This window comes from Pipistrellus kuhlii, unplaced genomic scaffold, assembly GCF_014108245.1.
Source record: "Pipistrellus kuhlii isolate mPipKuh1 unplaced genomic scaffold, mPipKuh1.p scaffold_m20_p_49, whole genome shotgun sequence".
NCBI lineage: Eukaryota > Metazoa > Chordata > Mammalia > Chiroptera > Vespertilionidae > Pipistrellus > Pipistrellus kuhlii.
Genome location: NW_023425550.1, coordinates 612,558 through 632,306, shown reverse-complemented (window position 1 = coordinate 632,306; position 19,749 = coordinate 612,558). Strand labels below are relative to the sequence as shown.

The following is a 19,749-nucleotide window of genomic DNA, read 5'->3' as shown; positions in this document are numbered from 1 at the left end:
TAATTTTTTTCAGTTGAGATATAATTGATAGCTATAATTGTCTTTCAGAGTGCTTGATATTTTAGAAGATATTAATAGATTCATACAAAAAGTAAAAGGTAATTTCAATCACATAAATAGAACTGATAAAAACCATTGAAAATAAGCCAGATCAAAAGTGAGATTCTTTCTTCTGATAGATATTCACTGAACTCCTATGATGTCTGTAACACATCTTGCCTGGCCCTCGGGATTTCAGGCATTTTCATGGTGTCTGGTAGAGTCTGGGACCTTGGTTAGGCATCTGGGGTACAAAGACAAATGAGACAGAGCACCATGCTTGATGATTAATTCATTTATGGTCTAGTCATGGGATAAAGACCTATAAATAAGGGCAATAAAGTGTTCCAAGGCCACAAAGGAGCAAGTGGCCATCTTAATATGGGGTAGATGAGGGAACGAGGAGGGAAAGCCATCTAAGTCAGTCATGGAAGAGGTCTCATTTGAGATAAACCTTGGAGGACAGGAAGATGCCTGCTACCTGGTTTGCCAGGGGGACAATATATTAGAAGCAATGGGGGCATCAGGGTGCCATTATTAGCTGGGCACAACTGAGGTTCAGAGGATGAAGCACAGGAAGGGAGGCAAAATGAGGCTGGCAAGGTGGACTAAGGCCAGATCACCAAGTGCCTTGAATGCTGTGCTGAGGTGTTTACCCACAATCCTATAGGCTATAGGAAGACTCTGAGGTATTCACACTGGGGAGTGACCAGGGCCTAAACTCTATATAGTAAATGGTTAATTCTATATTATATGAGTTTTACCTCAACATTTATTTATTTATTTATTTATTAAATATATTTTTATTGATTTCAGAGAGGAAGGGAGGGGGGAGGGAGGGAGGGAGGAAGGGAGGGAGGGAGGGAGGGAGGGAGAGAGAGAGAGAGAGAGAGAGAGAGAGAGAGAGAGAGAGAGAGAGAGAGAGAGAGAGAGAAACGTCAGTGATGAGAGAGAATCATTGATCAGCTGCCTCCTTGCATGCCCCACACTGGGCATAAAGCCCACAACCCGGGCATGTGCCCTGACTGGGAATCAAACAGTGACCTCCTAGTTCATAGCTTGATGTTCAACCACTGAACCATACCAGCCAGGCTCAACTTTTATTTTAAAAAGCCATACTTCCCTAGCAAGTTTGGCTCAGTGGATAGAGCGTCAGCTCACAGACTGAAGGGTTACAGGTTTAATTCCCAGTCAAGGGCACATACCTCAGTTGCAGGCTTGATCCCTGGCCCTCGTCAGGGTGTGTACAGGAGGCAACCAATCAATGTGTCTCTCTCACATGGATGTTTCTCTCTCTGTCTTCCCCCCTCTCTTTCACTCTCTAAAAATCAATGGGAAAATATCCTTGGGTGAGGACTGACAAAAAAGAAAGGTTATATCTATGTTAAAAGAAAAAAAAAAAAAAAAAAAAAAGAATGTCCTACAGAAATGTACAATGCTGAGGGTCCACAGTATTATATTATGGCAATTCAGGTATGATACAGAGCAGAAAGCCTATGCACATGTATATGTGTGTACATATATGCTCTGTGATACGCACATGCAAATAATGGAGCAAAACAGTTGAAGCATGAACCTATCTCAACTTACCAGTGCAAATTTATGTCCAAAACTTATCCACTCCTTTTCTATGAGAATCTCAAATCCTTTAATGGTACGGTAATAACTGTCCAGCATCAGCATAGCCAGAGATGTCAGCTGGGCTGTTCTGTCCCAACCATCACTGCAACGCACCACCACAGAGGTTTTCCCAGATTCTATTTTATCAGCAATTCTCACTGCCCCGGCAAGAAGCATCTTCAGAAAAGAAAGCGCATTAGAACAAGCAACATATAATTTGTATTATAACAAAAATAATTCTGGGGAGAACATTGTAAATTCAGATCAATAAGCCAAACAAGAATGCAAGGAATTGAAAATCACTAGAAAATATTAATAGTATCACGGGAGGGGGAAATTTATACTGAGAAAAACTATAGCAGTAACTAGGGTCCTTTCCTATAACAGCCAAAATGTACTTAAAAGACCTGATGTAAGGTAAGCACTGTCTCTTTTTATTATACCACAGAAGCCCCCCAAAGAAGACCAAAGTCTGAATGCTTCTCATAGAAACTAAGGAAGCCCAAGCACACAGCAAAGATGTGCTAATTTGCAACGTTGAGAAACCACTTGGATACAGATTTATGGCACCAACACAGAGAAATCCTATCCAGAAAGCATGTAAGGGACTGGCCCTCTTTACCCTGATATACTCCAGCCAATGTGTCCCATCCACGTTGGATAGCCACCGAGTCTCATCAATGGAAGGGTACACAATCTCTTTTAATTTACGTAGTGACTCTCTCATCACATGAATATTGTGGATCTCCAAGAAGACAAGTTCTGCATTTGGGTAAGCACTTTCACTTTCATATCCTCCACCCTTTGCCTGTGAAAAGACAAAAGAAAGACATCACTTCATCTGAGTTAACTTTCGTCCTCTCTAGTATTACCAAATAGAGACCATTTAAAGAAGCAACAAACTCATCTGTTTAGTATAAACTTGATACATCTTTCGTTTGACTTTTCTGTGGCCACTGCAACAAAGCACCACAAACTGAGTGGCTTAAAACAACAGCAATGTCTTCTCTCACAGTGCTGGAGGTAGGGAAGTCCAAAATCAAGATATTGGCAGGTCCATGCTCCCCCAGAACCCTCTTGGGGGGGATCCTTCTTTGCCTCTTCCAGCTTCTGGTGGTCCCAGGTATTCTTATGACACATTACTCCAATTTCTGCCCTTCATCACAAGTCCTTTTCCTGTGTCTGTGTCCTTTCTCTTACGGACATCAGTCAGATTGGATCAGGGATCACCCTAATCCAAAATGACCTCATCAAACTTGATTACATTTGCAAAGACTCTCTTTTGAAATAAGGCCACATTCACAGGCACCAGGGGTTAGGATTTTGACTTCTTTAAAAAATATATATTTTATTGATTTTTTACATAGAGGAAGGGAAAAGGATAGTTAGAAACATTGATGAGAGAGAAACACCGATCAACTGCCTCCTACACACCTTCAACTGGGGATGTGCCTGCAACCAAGGTACATGCCCTTGCCCGGAATCGAACCTAGGACCCTTCAGTCTGCAGGCTGACACTCTATCCACTGAGCCAAACTGGTTAGGGCAACTTTTTTTTTTTTTTAATAGAGATACAATTCACCCAAAATAATCTTATCACCCATTGTAAGTTTTTAACCCATTAAGAAATGGATCTTACTCAAGGGAAATTAGGTGTAAAAAGTTCTGTTAATGCCATCTATCTGAACATAAAAAGTTATAGAACCACAAAATTAATAAAAATAAAATTGTTTGTAAATCTCTAACAATGATATTTATTTAAGTAATTTTAGTAAACTAAAATTGTAACAAAAAAGGGGAATATGGTTCACCCCTTGGTAATCTCATAACAAAATATGATCTAACTTTTTAAAGCACATCTGTGATGAGAATGTAGAGAAGTTGAAATCCTAATACATTGCTGTTGGGAATTAAAATTACACAGTTTTTTGGGGAAAATTTTTGGTGGCTCCTCAAAAGGTTAAATATAGAATCACCATATGACACAGCAATCCCAGGCCCACAGGATTGAAAACAGGTATTTAAGCAAAAACTTGTACACAAATGATCACATCAGCACTAGTCAAAATAGCCAAAGGTGAAAACAACCCAAATGCCCATCAATGGATGAAGGGATAAACAAATTGTGGTCTAACTATGTAATGGAACACTTTTCAGCTATACAAAGGAATTAAGTACTGTCCCATGCTACAACATGAATGAATCTTGAAAACATTATATTCTAAGTTAAAGATGCCAGGCAGTGATGAGAGCAGGAAGAGAGGAGGCCAGAATGGTCAGGTTCTGGATCAGACTTGCACTGTAGAATCATCACTGGCTACATAGGGACAGAAGGGACTGCACGGGGGGGGGAGGGGGGGGAAGACACCTTGTGCAGGTGGACCAGCTCAGAGACAGGTGATCACCCGGCTGAAGGAATCATGGTAGAGGCACCAGGAGAGAGACATGCACCTGAGTTGATATATTTAAGAAGCAGGACAAGGTGCTGATGGGGGCAATGGAACTGGGCAGCACAAGAGGTGACACTGATGCCTATAATTTTTGACTGGGTAGCCTGAGAGATGGTGGTATTATTTACTGGGATACAGTGGTCGGCAAACTCATTAGTCAACAGAGCCAAATATCAACAGTACAACCCAAATGCCCATAAGTGGATTGAAATTTCTTTTGAGAGCCAAATTTTTTAAACTTCTTCAAAATACCCAGGCCGTGGTATTTTGTGGAAGAGCCATACTCAAGGGGCCAAAGAGTGGCATGTGGCATCCCATACACTATTAGAAAAAAACAGTGTTTGGCTTTGAGTATAGTGAATACAAAATGCCTGTGAGGAATTCAAGTGGAGAGGCCTACAGGATTTGGGATACACAGGTCTGAAGCTGAGAAGAGAGGTCTGAGCTGTGCATACCAATATGAAGCCAAGGACATGTGGATTATAGTGGAGGATAAAGGTCTGGCACATGGTGCTCAAGGACCGCATGTAATGTGAAGAGAGAAATAAAGACCAGGAACCCGAGTAAGGCCAACATTTAAGGAATAGAAAGCAAGAGAAGATCAGCCAGAGGTTGAAGGAAAAGAGAAAAAAAGGAAAAGTATTTTGAAAAGGAGAAAGTACTTAATCATGTCAAAAGCTCACGAAGCCGAAACCAGTTTGGCTCAGTGGATAGAGCGTCAGCCTGCGGACTGCTTGATTCCGGTCAAGGGCATGTACCTTGGTTGCGGGCTCATCCCCAGTAAGGGATGTGCAGCAGGCAGCTGAATGATGATTCTCTCTCATTGATGTTTCTAACTCTCTATCCCTGTCTTCCTCTCTGTAAAAAATCAATAAAATATATATATTTTTAAAAAAGCTCACGAAAACAAGGAAAAGAACTAAAAAAAAATTACACATTGGATTTTGTGACAAGAAAACACTTGGGTACTTTACCAAGAACAGCTTGAGTAGAGATGGGGATGGGGGCTAGGTTTACATAGCTTAAGGGGTGAGAGAGAGGCAGTGAGCACTGAGGGGTATCAAGTGTTATAAAAGGGCAGGAGGAGTTAACTGGAAAGAGACAGTGATGATGATTCCAGGGAGGGCTTACCTATGTAAATGAAAATGACTTCAAGGGAAGGAGTCAGTGGAGGGGAAAGGTCAAAGATCCCAGAGCAAGAAAAGGGATGGTTGAGCAAGTGGAGAGGCTGGCGGCTAATGGCAGGGTACAAGGAGGAGGCCACCCCTTCCACAATATCAGGAGGCAAGAGGCTGCCAAAGACAGCAATACAAGCTAGTTTCCAGGTGTGGTGGCAGGAGCAGTTGGAGTTCCTATCTGAGGACTGGTTTGCCCTCTGTGGAGAAGGAAGGTCAGCTGTTGAGGATGAAGGGGTTAGAGCTGGGTCCTACATTAGACAAGAGTCATTAAGAGGCTGAAACAGCTCCTGGGGAGTCTACAAGGTGGTTGAGGGGGGAAAACTTCCCAGCAGCGATGAGGGCCCAATCTGGAGAGTAAAAATCTGGAGTGGTGCCAACCTGCACATGGTGAGCCTCTTATCCTCCTGGAACACGCAGCAGACCCGGTTGTGGGCAAGAGAAAGGCAGGCAGGAGAAGTGAACTGGGTCAGGCAAGAGTGCTGGAGGGCTAATGAGCCAAGATGTGCGGGTCAGAAGACATTGGACTAGACAGCCTAAGGAGCCCAGGCTGGGCAGGATCACGTAGATATTCCAAGAGCCGAGAGAAATAGGAGGGAATGCGGGGTCTGGAGGTCCATGCATTGAGGACAAGCTGTGGAGTGGCCTGTGAACACTGGCACAAGAGGCTAAGGACTGAGAGGGGAGTTTGCATCTGAGAATTCAGAAAGCTGTTCTGGGGAAGACCAGAGGCTATGTATGAGGCTGGAAGCCTGGTCTTCTGGATGTAGGAACAGTTGCTGATGATCTGATAAGTCCGTAAGTGACAAACATGATTGACAGAAAAAGAAAATAATTTTTGTATATTTGGATGCAAGCTTATACTTCAAGTTATTCTACAGATTTATATGGGACACTTAAACTTCATTAGAACACTGTTTGAACACCAATATGGACAAAGCAGGTTAGAGCCCAGACCTGCTTCTGTGGCATAATTATGCTTTTCATAAAAAATATAAACCTATAAGACCAGGCTCTCTTGGACAGGGAGAGACTACCATGGCTGCAGGTACTCCCCGGACTGCAGGACTCGGGCATGGAGCCCACACCATCTTGAAGGGGAGAATGGCCTTTGTTAGGAACTCATTAGCACCACCAACAAGACAGGCCTTGGAACTGCCTGCAACCCAGCAGCCACTCCAGCCCAAATCCTGCTGCCCCACCCACAGACCCAAGGATCCTGGAACTTCCACCTCCAAAGGTGCAACGCTCAGCAGCAGTAAATGTGACGTCCCCCTCCCCAGCAGCAGAACTCTGGATGCTGCATTCTTGCGTTTCCAGCGCGCATCCTCATCCGCTTCTGGGTCACACCATTCCATAGGTAGCGCTGGGAGCCCCGCTGGGTGTGATTTTGTACAGACAAGGGCGCTCTGTCCTGCAGTAGAAATTCTGAACTCCCTCTTCCTGAATAACTGCCCACAGACACCTCAGCTGTGCAACTTCAGTGCCCGGGCCTGCAGAGTGTGTCAGAGCTCTGCACAGGCAAACACACCTCCACAGTGGTGCATTTCCAACAGGCAAGCGCCCTGAGACCATCTATCCACAGGGCACTCCTGGGAGCCGCTGGGAGCTCTTGCTAGGTGCAATATTGGACAAACAGGGACACACTCCTCTCCACCGCCACCCCCTCAGCATTAGATGTTCTGAATTCACTCATCCTGGATACCTCCCCACAGATGCCTCAATGTGGCTTCAGTGCCAGGGCCCTTCAGAGTGCTTCAGTGTGCCTTGCTGGCAAACGCACTGCGGGTGCCCCTTTAGCAGCCCCTGGGAGTGCCTGCTTATCCACCACAGGTGTAGCAGCAAAAGCTGAATCTGTCCCACCCAACAACTACAGAACTCTAGACATCACAATCACACCTTTCTATAACAGAGGCCCCCTGAGCCCCATTATGCCAACAGACGGTCCCTGGGTACCTCTGTGGGCTTGTAATCCCAGTTCTGCCACCCAAATGCCACCTCAGATTTCTAACCTGTAAAAATCTCAAAGGGTCACTGTGGGGATTAACTGCTAAGTATATCCTATCTAATAAAGAAGGAATATGCTAATTGACCCTCACACTGTCGCAAAGATGTGATATCACCACAGCCAATAAGGAGGGAATATGCTAATTGACTGCCACGCCCTCAGCCCCCCAGCTGCCCAGGGCCAACCTGAGGTACAGGCAAGCCTCAGATGGCAGCTGCCCAGGCGCCCAAAGCCGCCCAAGGCTCAGGTAACCAGGGCTGGCTAAGGCCTGTACTGCTGGCAGTGGCAGCAGCAGAGGTGTGATGTGGGTGTCACCTTCCCCTAATCTCCCAGTTGTCTCCCACCCGAGGGCTCCTGGACTGTGAGAGGGGCAGGCTGGGCTGAGGGACCCTGCCCTCCAGTGCATGGGCATCTAGTTAATAAAATAAAATAAAATAAAATATCTTAAAGCTAATTCGTGCAAAGCTTGGTGCCTGTCCAACATCCCCCAAAGTTACTCAAGCACTAATATAGTATTGCCTCACCAGCACCTCACCAGCCATGGGCCAGGCAGAGCCCTTCCCTGAGGAAGGGTTGGGTGGGGCCTCATGCTTATCAAGCCCATCATCATGGAGCCCTTGCCAAAAGGTGGTTTTAAACAAGATGACATATAGCAAGGGAGTTTGTTGCCTGGAAGCTAATTACTAAAGATCCAAATGAGGCAAATGACAATCAGAAAATGGGGTTATAGCCAAAACCTAGCGGATTTGGATCAGTGGAAAGAGCGTTGGCCTGAAGACTGAAGGGTCCCAGGTTCAATTCCCATCAAGGGCACATTCCGGGGTTGTGGCCTCCATCCCCAGTTGGGGGCATGCACGAGGCAGCTGATCCATGATTCTCTCTCATCATTGATGTTTCTATCTCTCTCTCCTTCTCCCTTCCTCTCTGAAATCAATAAACATATATTTAAAATTAAAAATAAGACATGGGGTTATAAAAGAAAAAGAGTGTGATTACCCATTCCAAGCCAGGACACAGAGGACAGACAGCTGGAGGTCTTGAGACAGAAGAAGAGGAAAGAGGGTGAGAAGTGCCTCTACCTATACTCCCAGCTGGAACAGGGAGAGAGTGTCAGAAGAGAGTTCTGGAAGACAATAACTTGCTGACCAGACCTCTTTCTATGGGGGCAAGCAGGGCTCTGAATAGGAGCTAGTGACACTGGGGCACTGTTACAGACCAGCCCCCAAGTCTGCAAGAATAAGCTGATAGCAGCCGAGATAGGGCCATACCAACACTTTTGGGAATAGGAAACCTGAATACCGGCAGCCAGCTGAAGGTTGTACTCAGATTTCCTCGATTTCAAACAGCTATTCAATATTCTTGAAGGTTTGCCACACTCTCCACCCATTAGCATGCCAATCCTCAGTAGCAGGGAGGGCTCCCAGGTGAGGGCAGTCAACTCCTAAGGGCCAAAGGGATAAACTGCCAGGGCAGGATTCCCATGTGCCCAGACTCAGAAATCCACACTATTCATGATGGACTGCATGATTCTGTCCCTGAAAAATTCTTATGTTGAAATCCCACCCCACAAAGTGATGGTATTAGGAGGTGGGGCCTTTGGGAGGGGATTAGGTGTTGAGGGTAGATTAGAACTCTTATAGGTAAGGTGACCAGACGTCCCGCTTTTGGCGGGACAGTCCCGATTTCTAACAATTTGTCCCATGTCCCACGGCATTTTTAAAAAGTCCCGATTTTTTGAAAGAATGCACGACAACCTAGGGAACAGCAGGAGAAAGGGAAGGGAATATACGGTTTTCGGCGGCCATGTGGCTATTTTTTTCCAAAAATCGGGACTTTTTTTTAATTAATATATTTTTTTAATTAAATTATTATTTTTGTACATATACCAATGCCCTCCCTCCCCAGAGTTTTGTGTCCATTGGTTGTACTTGTATGCATGTATACAAGTCCTTCGGTTGATCTCTTATCTCCCCCTGATCTCCCCAACCTCCCCACTGTAATTTGACAGTCTGCTTGTTGCTTTACTGTCTCTATATCTATCTTTTGGTTCTTCAGTTTATAATGTTATCATCCATAAATAAGTGAGGTCATGTGGTGTCTCTCTTTCATTGACTGGCTTATCTTTTTAAAAACACCACAGGACATGGGACAAATTGTTAGAAATTGGGACTGCCCTGCCAAAAACGGGACGTCTGGTCACCTTACTTATAGAAGACACCAGAGAGCTGGCCTCTTTCTGCTCTCAGATGTGTGAGGACACAGCAAGAAGGTGGCTATCTAGAAGCCAGGAAATAGGTCTTCACCATACACAGGATCTGCTGGCACCCTGATTCTGGAATTCCAGCCTCCAAAATTGTGAGAAGTAAATATTTATTGTTTACTAGAGGCCTGGGTGCATGAATTTGTGCACCAGTGGGGTCCCTCAGCGGGGCCTGGGCCTTCTCAAAGTCTGGGACCCCTCGGGGGATGTCAGATAGCTCGTTTCAGCCCAATCCCCGCAGGCCCAATCCAGACAGGAAGGAACCCAATCCCCGAAGGCCTGATCCAGACAGGAGGGAGCCGATCCTGTGCGTGGAGCATTTGTCTCCTGGTGGACAGTGAGCATCATAGTGACTGGTCAACCAGTTGTTCAGTTGCTTAGGCATATATATATATGCTGATATGTTATATCAGCCAGAGCTGAAACAACCCCTTCCATGGTGTCCTGATTCTATCTTTTCCATACTGGATGAAACACAATGAACTACCCTTGCTCTGTTGGATGTTTAGAAGATCGCCTCTGTGAATACAGCTTTCATCTTGTGTTTTATGTATTTGAGAGAGTATTCCAGTGGTGACAGGAAGTCAGAGACACAGGAAGACTGACAAGGGTTAATGATCCATCAGATGTGGGTAGCAAGAGGAACTGACTAAGGTATGCACATTAAATCCCTGGCAACTGTGAGCATGACCTTTTTGTGAAAAGGAGGTGTTTGCAGATGTGATTACGTTAAGGATCTTGGGATGAGGAGAAATCCTGGATTATCTTGGGTGGGCCGTAAATGTCATCACAAGTTAAGTATCCTTAGAAGAAAGGAGAGGACACAGACACAGAGCAGAAGGCCATGTGAAGACACGGAGGCAGAGATTGGTGTGCTGTGGCTACATGCACAGAACAGCCAGCAGGATCTGCAAGAGGCAAGGAAAGATAATCCCCTGAAGCCCTTTTAAGGGAGCACAACCCTGACAGATTTCAGACTTCTGGCCTCCAAAACCATGAGGGAATAAATTTGTGTTAAGGTGCCAAGTGTGTGGTAATTTGTACAGCTGCCTCAGGAAACTCAGGTACTGCTCATCTCCATGCCCACCCTGTTCCTCTTGCAGTCTTTCCCATCTCAGTAGCCGACACCACTCATCACTCCCCAGGCCAGACACCTGAGGCAGTGAGCTTATCAACATCATGTACCGAGTTCTGAGGATGTACCCTGCATGGTGCTGAGTCCTTTACATGCATTCTTCTCACTTAATTTTAATCCTTACACAGCCCTCTACACGAGGTACTGTTATCTCCCATTTCATAGAAGAGGAACCTGAGGCTTCTGAAGAGGTGAGGTAAATGGCTCAGGGCTCTACATCAGTGTTTCCCAAACTTCTCTCATGATGAGAATCACCTGGTGGAGTTGTTAAAATACAGATTCCTGAATCCCAACTAAGAAGTGCTAAACCAGAATTTTGGGGAACATATAGGTAAAATTGTATACTTAACTTAGTGCTCTGTCTTAGGTATGAAACTCAGCATATAGAGTTTTAAATTTTGCTGCTGTTATGAATCGTAATGTAAATATCTGTGTTTTCCGATGGTCTTAGGCTCTACAGCAGCGGTTCTCAACCATCTGAGACCATTGGAAAACACAGATATTTACATTATGATTCATAACAGTAGCACACTTACAGTTATGAAGTAGCAACGAAAATAATTTTATGGTTGGCGGTCACCACAACATGAGGAATTGTATTAAAGGGTAGCGGCATTAGAAAGGTTGAGAACCACTGGCATAGGAGGAGACTGCACGAAGTTGAAAAGAGGATCCCAGGGTGAGTTCGAGGAGCATTGCCATTTGCAGGTCGGGAAGAGGAAGAGGAACCAGTGAAGAAGACCAACCCAGGCAGGCTGGAGACAGAAATCCAGGGTGTGAAAGTCATAAAAGTTAAGAGAATGGAGCAGTTACACCCTGAGGTCAGTAACAATGACAGCTAAATTGAACCGAATGCTTTCTCACAGGGATGGGTAATATCCTAGGCTCTTTACAGTTGTCTTAGATCCACTCCAAGAAGCAGGTTTACTGTCACTGCCTCTTTAGAGACTAGGCGATCATGGTGCAGAAAGATGAAGTCATATAGCAAATAACCAGTTTCCTTCTATGCTCTCTCGGAGCATATTTCATGTTCCTCCATACCTCCAAGGATAACCACGTGGCAGTTGCTGCAACTACTTGTTCAGCGTGTCTGTCCCGATACCTAGCAAATGCCTGGCGCATAGAAGGCACTCCAGTGCTTAAGGAAAATGGAGTATCTGATGGCTCATTTGCTCCTTGAAGTAGAAGGTAATGGCTTCTCTCCAGAGTGAGATGGGGGGAGATGGGAGGGTGGTTTTTTGGAGGTTGTAGTCAACAAAATAATCACCGAGGAAAGAAGAGGTTCAAGTTGCCCAAAGAAACAAAGACCTCCCTAAGCACTGGTGAGGAGAACATGAGAGGTCATTTCCATGCTCTCAGACATCTTCCTTCTTGCCACTCTTGTGAATGGCGTGCTCTGGCATATGGTTGAGTAGGTACATGTGTTCTCTAGAATGCCCTGCTTGTCTCCTCCCGCTAACCATCCAAAGTCAGCTCATATGGTGTCTCCTTCATGATGCCTTGCCCAGCTTCACAATCAGGCCTGGCCATTCCCTCTCCTGGTTCCCCCAGCATAATGAATTGATACCTGTAAACAGCGCCTCGCCTGGTCTGTTGTGGTATTTCCTCTTAGTAAGTGATTATTACATGTTTGTTGCCAAAATAACATGAGATGGTAAGGGCTATCACCACCTTCCTGATACCTGAAATTATTTGTGGAAGGGGCCAAGCCCTCTGACTGCCAAATACCTATCTGTAGTAACACATTGCTGGAAACTCAACCATGGGAAGTAGAAATGACTCAGGTCAGAGCCTTTTCTATTTGGATAGTGGGTACTGGAGGCTTGATGTCATAGCTATTGAAGGATCCTGTCCCCTTCAGCTACTGGGAATCAAATGGAGTGGTCTGCAGATGCTACTGCTCCATGTGATATATAGAAACTTTTATATACTGAGTGGCCAGTTTATTATCATCTCTGAACAGAGATGATAATAAACTGGCCACTCAGTGTGTGTGTGTGTGTGTGTGTGTGTGTGTGTGTATGTGAGTGTTTATATTAGAGGCCTGGTGCATGAATTCGTGCATGGGTGGGGTCCGGCCAGCCTGGCCAGGGCGAGGGGACATGGGTGGTTGGCTGGCCTGCCTGCTGGTCAAACTCCTGGTTGAGGGGACAATTTGTATATTTGCCTTTTATTATGTAGGATATACACTGAGTGGCCAGATTATTATGCATTCAGAGATCATAATCTGGCCACTCAGTGTATTTCCCTAGTTTCCCATATTTGACTCCATTCTAATAGGCCTTCAGACCAGACATGAATTAGTCAAGCAATTATCATATTTCCAAGATTAAAGGGACTTCCAAGGGCCTTACAATCATTTCATTAAGATACTTATTTCTTTTGGTGGTAATTCTCTTTCTGGGTCTTTGCTTAATTAACTCAGCAGACAGGATTGTGGGGGAACAATAAGAGAGACAAGATCCCAACTCACATGAGACATCCACAGGGAGGGAAAGCTATGGGCTATTTGGAAAGATTACACCTTCAGGTGGGGAGGAAGTCAATGGCTATTTGAACTGCATAACAATTTACAGACAGTACCTGAGACAAGACCTACTGGTTCTGCAATGTCATCAAGAATGTACCTTGTTGGTATCGGCGACACTGATTTGTCGGGCATCAAAGATGATAAGTTTGTGAGATTGTGCATTAGCATCCATTATTGTCTGCAAGTATTTTTCATCTTCTTTGCAGCGTTTATCACTGGGACCCACAAGTGGCTGGCTGCACCGAGTGATTGTTGCCTGACTTTCTGGATGAATCCACGACAACACCTAGCGTGTGTAAGTAACAAATATGAGTACAGTTCCTAAAACAGTATGTTCTCTAAATACCACGTAGTAAAAACAAGTTCTCTTCTCAAGCACAGCTTCTTCTGTATATTTTCCTCAAAGTGGAGAGGTCAGGCAAATCACAGCAACAATAGTGGCTATGAGATGCAATGTTTGGGTCAGGATAAGAGAAGTCTGACTAGATGAGCTATAAAAAATCCCCTTCCACATCTAAACTTCTATGATTCTGAGAAAAGCAGAAACTAAGTGAAAAGGTTACTAACATTAAGCCCCATTCCTATTTGATTGACCAGTTTTGTTTTGTCTCCTAATTGAAAAACAGCTTTGTATCTCAACAATGATATATGTGGCAAGATAAGGACAAAGTGAATATACAGTCTCTCATAAAATCTAAAGCTATAACCCCAAACCTCTTGTTTTCCTCCTGTGGCCAAGAGAATCAGGATTGTATCAGACTGCAAAGTCTAGGCTCAAAAATGTTCACTCCCTCCTGGGTTGTGGTGACAGTATCATGGGGGTATGCATATGTCTAAACTCATCACATTTTATACATTAAACATGTGCCATGTGTTTGTATATCAATTAATCCTCAATAAAGCTATTTAAAAAACTCATCCCCTGCTTACTCCTGTTTCTTTTCATAATGGTGTCCCTCCCATGCAGCTGCAGCCTTACACTCAGCATCCAAGAAAGAGTGTATTTCTCTGAAATGAAATGATAAAACCAGAGACACAAACCATTAAAGCAGTAGCATGCTAACTCTTTCTTGCTATCTTTTGTTATATGTTCTACATTTTGTGAGCTAAACTGAAATTACCCTTGTACTTAGTAATGTGAAGTCATATGAGGCAGTCAGCAAACATAATTAGGTAGTTCCTGAGAATCAAAGATGTGTTCAGGTTTTTAGACTTATTTTTCTACTTTGCATTTGGTTCACTAGATTTTTTTCTATTCTCTTCCCATATTAGATCTAATACAATATGTTTATACCTAAATGACAATGTTTATTACTTACAGGGACTCTGCCTTTTGCTCGAAAGGCTGCTACTTTTGCAAGGTCATCATCTTTTACATTAGTTGGCACAACAATGATGGCAGGGTAAGTGTCACAGAGCTCATAATTACTGTTTACTTTGGCTATTTTCCAACTCTCATTTGGCAGTCCCTGTAGGGTGTTAAAGAAGAAAGAAGAGGGGGAAAGCATACTTTTACACTTTTGAAAAGTACTAAGCATGAACCATATCCATTTCTTATTTTGTGCTAAAATCTGTTCATAATTTGTTCAGTGCTAATTAAAAGTTTAAATATATATTTATCTAATATGACCCATTGCTTACCCATTTAAAATGTAATGAAGCATAAGAATTTCCAAGCATGCTAAAAAAAAAATGAAAATTATATACTAGAATCCCAGTCCTATACATTTCTTGTAGTGTTTTTATAAAGAATGAGCATAGTGTTGTCTTCAAAAATACTTGTGAAAGTCCTTTGGAGACAGAAATTTCTTTCCAATGTCTAAAATAAGTAATACATATCACCATACCAAATATAAAGTGGAGACAAAGATTAAATATCATGAAATAATCTTCTTGGAACATCTTGAAACTGACAATGCACTAGTTACTGGTAGAGAAATACCATAATAGAGTGATGTAGTCATGTCATACATTTAAAATATAATTTAAACCATTGGTTTTAATCGTTACTCATCAATTCATTATGACAATCTATAATAATAAAAGTATAAAATGCTAATTAGATCAGACAGCTGAACGATTTTCCGGACATAATTCTGGATGTCCTTCCAGATGAAACCGTGGCAGCGGAGGCTGAGGCAGAGGCGGTTAGGGGTGATCAGGCAGGCAGGTGAGTGGTTAGGGGTGATCAGGAAGGCAGACAAGCGGTTAGGAATGATCAGGCAGGCATGCAAGTGGTTAGGGGTGATCAGGCAAGCAGGCAAGTGGTTAGGAATGATCAGGCAGGCAGAGTGGTTAGAAGTGATCAGGCAGGTAGGCAGGCGATCAGTTAGGGGCAACAAGGCAGGCAGGCAAAGCAGTTAGGGGCAATCAGGCAAACAGGCAGGAGTAGTTAGGAGTAGTCAGGCAGGCAGGTGAATGGTTAGAGGTGATCAGGCAGGCAGGCAGGTGAGCAGTTAGGAGCCAGTAGTCCCAGATTATGAGAGGGATGTCCGACTGCCTGTTTAGGCTTGATCCCACAGTGAAGTCAGACATCCCCCAAGGGGTCCCGGATTGTGAGAGGGTGCAGGTAGGATGAGAGGATCCTCCCCACCCCATGCATGAATTTTGTGCACCTATTTCATGTACTAGGCCTCTAGTATCTAATAAAAACCATCTGGTCAATTTTCTTTTTAAAACCCCAGTTCTTGTACTCCACTTGTCTCTGGAAAAGGGATGTGGCATAGTCAAAGGTATGCCACAGGGGGAACAGGACATCATAAAGATGAAGAACCTACAAGCTAGGTAAATTATGTCTATATACAGTTTGTTTCAAAAGGTTTCTTTCCCACAACATTTCTAACCTTTTAGAAGAGAAAAAGATGTTTAACCTATTTTTAGTTTTGATAAGCAACATACTTTACCTGTCTTTTATATTCAGCCACTGGATCATAAACTTTCCATCCATTAACTGGAAATTTTTCTTTATAGTTAAATGCAAAGAGTGTCTGGATATTAAAAAAACACACAGAAAATATATGTCAGCATTTCTTTGCTATGTCATATATCCATTATTAAAGCTTTTCATTCAGTTATAAGCTGAATGTATTAAGATTCCTCTTTTAATTTGCAAATGTTGAAGCTCCAAATATACAGCTTTCTTATCATGTCACAAAACTACTGAATTTTAAATATTCTAATATTAGTCTCAACAGAGAGAAAACAGATAAAGGCAACCTCTGAAAAAGGGAATAATTAAGCATGAAATTTTGGACCCCCACAAAGGTGTGCAAAAAGGTTTATTTTAGTGTACTTACATGCCCGTTGGAAAGAGGAAATGCATGTTTACTGAGGTTTTCAAATATTCCTAGTTTACTCTGTTCTTCTTGTTTATAAGCAAGTCGCAAGTTTCTCATATCCTGTTAAATAATTAGCAAAGCTCATTTATTCAATGTGTATTGAGTACCGATTAGTCAGAACCATGCTATGAGATAAATAAAATATTTCTGTTTATTTCTCATGTTATACTTTATCTTGATCCAACTAAAAAAAGGCAATTAACAAAAACACCTCCAACAAGATTTTTTTCCTTTTTTAAAAATATGTTTTTATTGACTTCAGAGAGAGGAAGGGAGATAAAGAGATAGAAACATCAATGATGAGAAAGAACCATCCATTGGCTGCCTCCTGCATGCCTCCTACTGGGGATCGAGCCCAAAACCTGGGCATATGCCCTGAGTGGGAATCAAACTGTGATCGCCTGGTTCATGGGGCAACACTCAACCACTGAGCCACACAGGTCAGGCCCAGTGTAAAAACAGAGGACATGTGATGGTGAAAAAAAACTCTTCAGATGGAATCAAGAACAAAGTTAGTACATCAGGACCTGTGCATTTACTTCCTAAAGATATGAGACACACAATCAATGGTAAGCTTTAAACTACTGAAAGAATCAATTATAGATCTTGCACCCTCCATAAAATAGAAATGTGACAGAGGTTCCTTCCCAGGACTCAGAGCAAGGACTCTGTCATAGAGAGACTATTGCCCTCAGTGACTTCCTTACAAAAATGATAGTGCTCTTTCTTAAGATCAGTTTCTTAAAATGCCCCACCGTGCAAGGTGCTGTCCAAAAGCTCAAGTGAAGGTGGGGAGGAACAATTCCTGTGAGGTGGCCCAGCTGAGGCAATTTCTTCCCAGGACTGGTTTGAGCAGCGCCCCCACCCTCAATCTTCTAAAACCACTGCTGGTAAACACAAAAATATCACTATTTTTTTTAACATTATTTGAAATTCAAAAATAATTATGGCCACAAACAAATTTGAGGTAAATTTGGAAATGAGGAAGTTATTGTTGTGATATGGAAATAACCTAAATGTCTGTCAATAGAGGCTGACTACAATGTAATGGAATACTAGAGAGCTGTTAAAAACAAGACACAGCTCGCTATGTATTGATGTCGAGGAGCTCTGAGATACGTTGTTAAGGGGGAATGGGAAGGGCAGAATGTTTTCAAAGATTATACATACATCTTACGTGCAGAGGGTATCTGTGGAAACTGCTAACAGTGGGTGCCTGCAGGTACTGTAACAGGGTGGCTGGAATGCTGGGTGAAGAGAGACTTACTGTCTGGCCAGCCTGGCTCAGTGGTTGAGTATCAACCTATGAACCAGGAGGTCACTGTTCGAATCCTAGTCAGGGCACATGCCTGGGTTGCAGGCTCCATTCCCAGTAGAGGGCGTGCAGGAAGCAGCCAAATAGATGATTCTCATCATTAATGTTTCTCTCTCTCTCTCTCTCTCTCTTCTTCGCTCACTCTAGAGTTCTCCCTTCTCTCTCTCGCTCTTCTCTCTCTCTCTTCTCGCTCTCTCTCTCTCTCCTTCTGCTTCGTCTTCTTCTTCGTCTTCTTCCTTCTTCTTCTTCTTCTCTCTCTATCACTCGCCCGCCCTCTCTCTCTCTCTCTCTCTCCTCTCTCATCTCTCTTTCTCTCTCTCTCTCCCTCCCTCCCTACCTCCCTCCCTCTCCCTTCCTCTCTCTCTAAAAATCAATAAAAACATATATTTTTTAAAAGTTATATGAGGATTTTCGACTGTGCAGGCAGTTGGTGCCCTTAAGTCCCAAATTGCTTGGTGTTCACTGTACTATTGCCCCTTTAAGAAGTCTTTGATCATCCATTGTTCTGAAGATAAGTCTTAAAACAACAAACTGGGAAAATATGGATCTCTGCTTTCCGCTTGATTTCTCTGAAATGTAACAAATAATATCAGCATGTAGATAACAGGTCCATGCTAATTAGAATACTTCAACAGAAAAGAAGAGGTTTACTTCAATGGCTTACATAAAGGTATGAATTGGTTGATACAAGATTTAAAGAGGTTTCTGTCCTAAAACATTTGAGTTACTAACAGTACAAACTACTGTGACTGTCCGAAGAACAGGAAAATTGTGTCAGAAAAAGTTCCCAGCTGACTGCCTCTTGCAGTCGTACTAGTGTTGGTACCATACCTTGCACACTATCTCTATACCACAAGAATTGTCCCCATGGCTCTGTGCTCCAATCTTCTCAACTCTGCTGATCACTCCCAGGGGAACGTCCAGGATAAAATGTGGGTCCTGAGTTTACAAATTAAAATGGATGCCTATTAGTGTCAGCCAACAGAGTTTTCATATTTTAAGTCTTCCCTGGCTTAAAACTTATTTGTTTACTGCACATTTCCTCTTTGTCCCAGCTAAAAACCGAAGTCAGATTTATAACATGTTTTCTAAAGATGTTGAGATGACAAACTTCCCCTCCGGGTATAAGTGCTACTACTTTAATGCCTTTTTCTCAAGATACAAAATCTGGTTGTCAATGTGCACATCTTAAAACTCACCTGGTTCTCTCAGGGTGATGGGATATCAGGGTACTTCTTCCTTTCTTCTTTATTGTTTACTCGCTTCTGAAGTGGTGTTTTTTTTTTTAATAAAACACACTTTTAAAAACTCACCCTCTCTACATTTTTGAAGTACATCTTAAAGTCCGTCACAGTCAGCGTTCCACTCACAGCTCCCATAAATGGGCAGATATACATGACATCTTTCACTGAAAGGAAAAACTCAAAGTAGCAACTACTGCCATAGACTTGTGCTTCAATAATTTATGAATTTTTTATTACTTTAAATGAACATGGATAGTCTTCTAATAAAATTCCTTTTTGTCGAACAAAATTCCATTATGGTACATAATGAGGTTTTAAGTGAAGAGTTTCATAATAAGCTACATTTTGTCATTTTTTTCCAGGTGGTTAACTTCTTTCTCTAAGTGATAAATTAATCACATCAAAACATATTAATTAAACTCTGAAGACAGTGGGCTGCCAGTTAATAAATTACTGCTAATGAAAACTAAAGCTAAAAACTAGCCGCTAATGCCACTTCCTAAAAGCAACTGCTTTACAGATGACAAAAACCAAACCACATCAATGGACTGGAAAAAATAACTCTTTGCTTCAAATTCCTTATAGCTTTCATATAGACTTTTATTTTCATATTTAAAATAACATCAGCATGTTTA

The 19,749-nt window shown here is 42.9% G+C and overlaps 1 protein-coding gene across 10 annotated transcripts in view; it reads right to left on the bottom strand.

Moving 5' to 3' along the window:
* Positions 1-19,749, bottom strand: part of MTMR1 (myotubularin related protein 1) — a 62,731-nt gene that overhangs the window by 13,898 nt on the left and 29,084 nt on the right. For 9 of the 10 annotated variants that reach the window (XM_036413076.2, XM_036413066.2, XM_036413065.2 and 6 more), the window contains 8 exons: positions 19,184-19,278; positions 18,702-18,809; positions 16,514-16,615; positions 16,121-16,204; positions 14,537-14,686; positions 13,315-13,503; positions 2,282-2,467; positions 1,630-1,836 (listed from right to left, as the gene is read on the bottom strand). In XM_036413076.2, coding sequence (XP_036268969.1) covers positions 1,630-1,836; positions 2,282-2,467; positions 13,315-13,503; positions 14,537-14,686; positions 16,121-16,204; positions 16,514-16,615; positions 18,702-18,809; positions 19,184-19,278 — 1,121 coding nt within the window. The remainder of the gene's footprint in view (positions 1-1,629; positions 1,837-2,281; positions 2,468-13,314; positions 13,504-14,536; positions 14,687-16,120; positions 16,205-16,513; positions 16,616-18,701; positions 18,810-19,183; positions 19,279-19,749) is intronic. The other variant, XM_036413074.2, reaches the window with a different exon arrangement.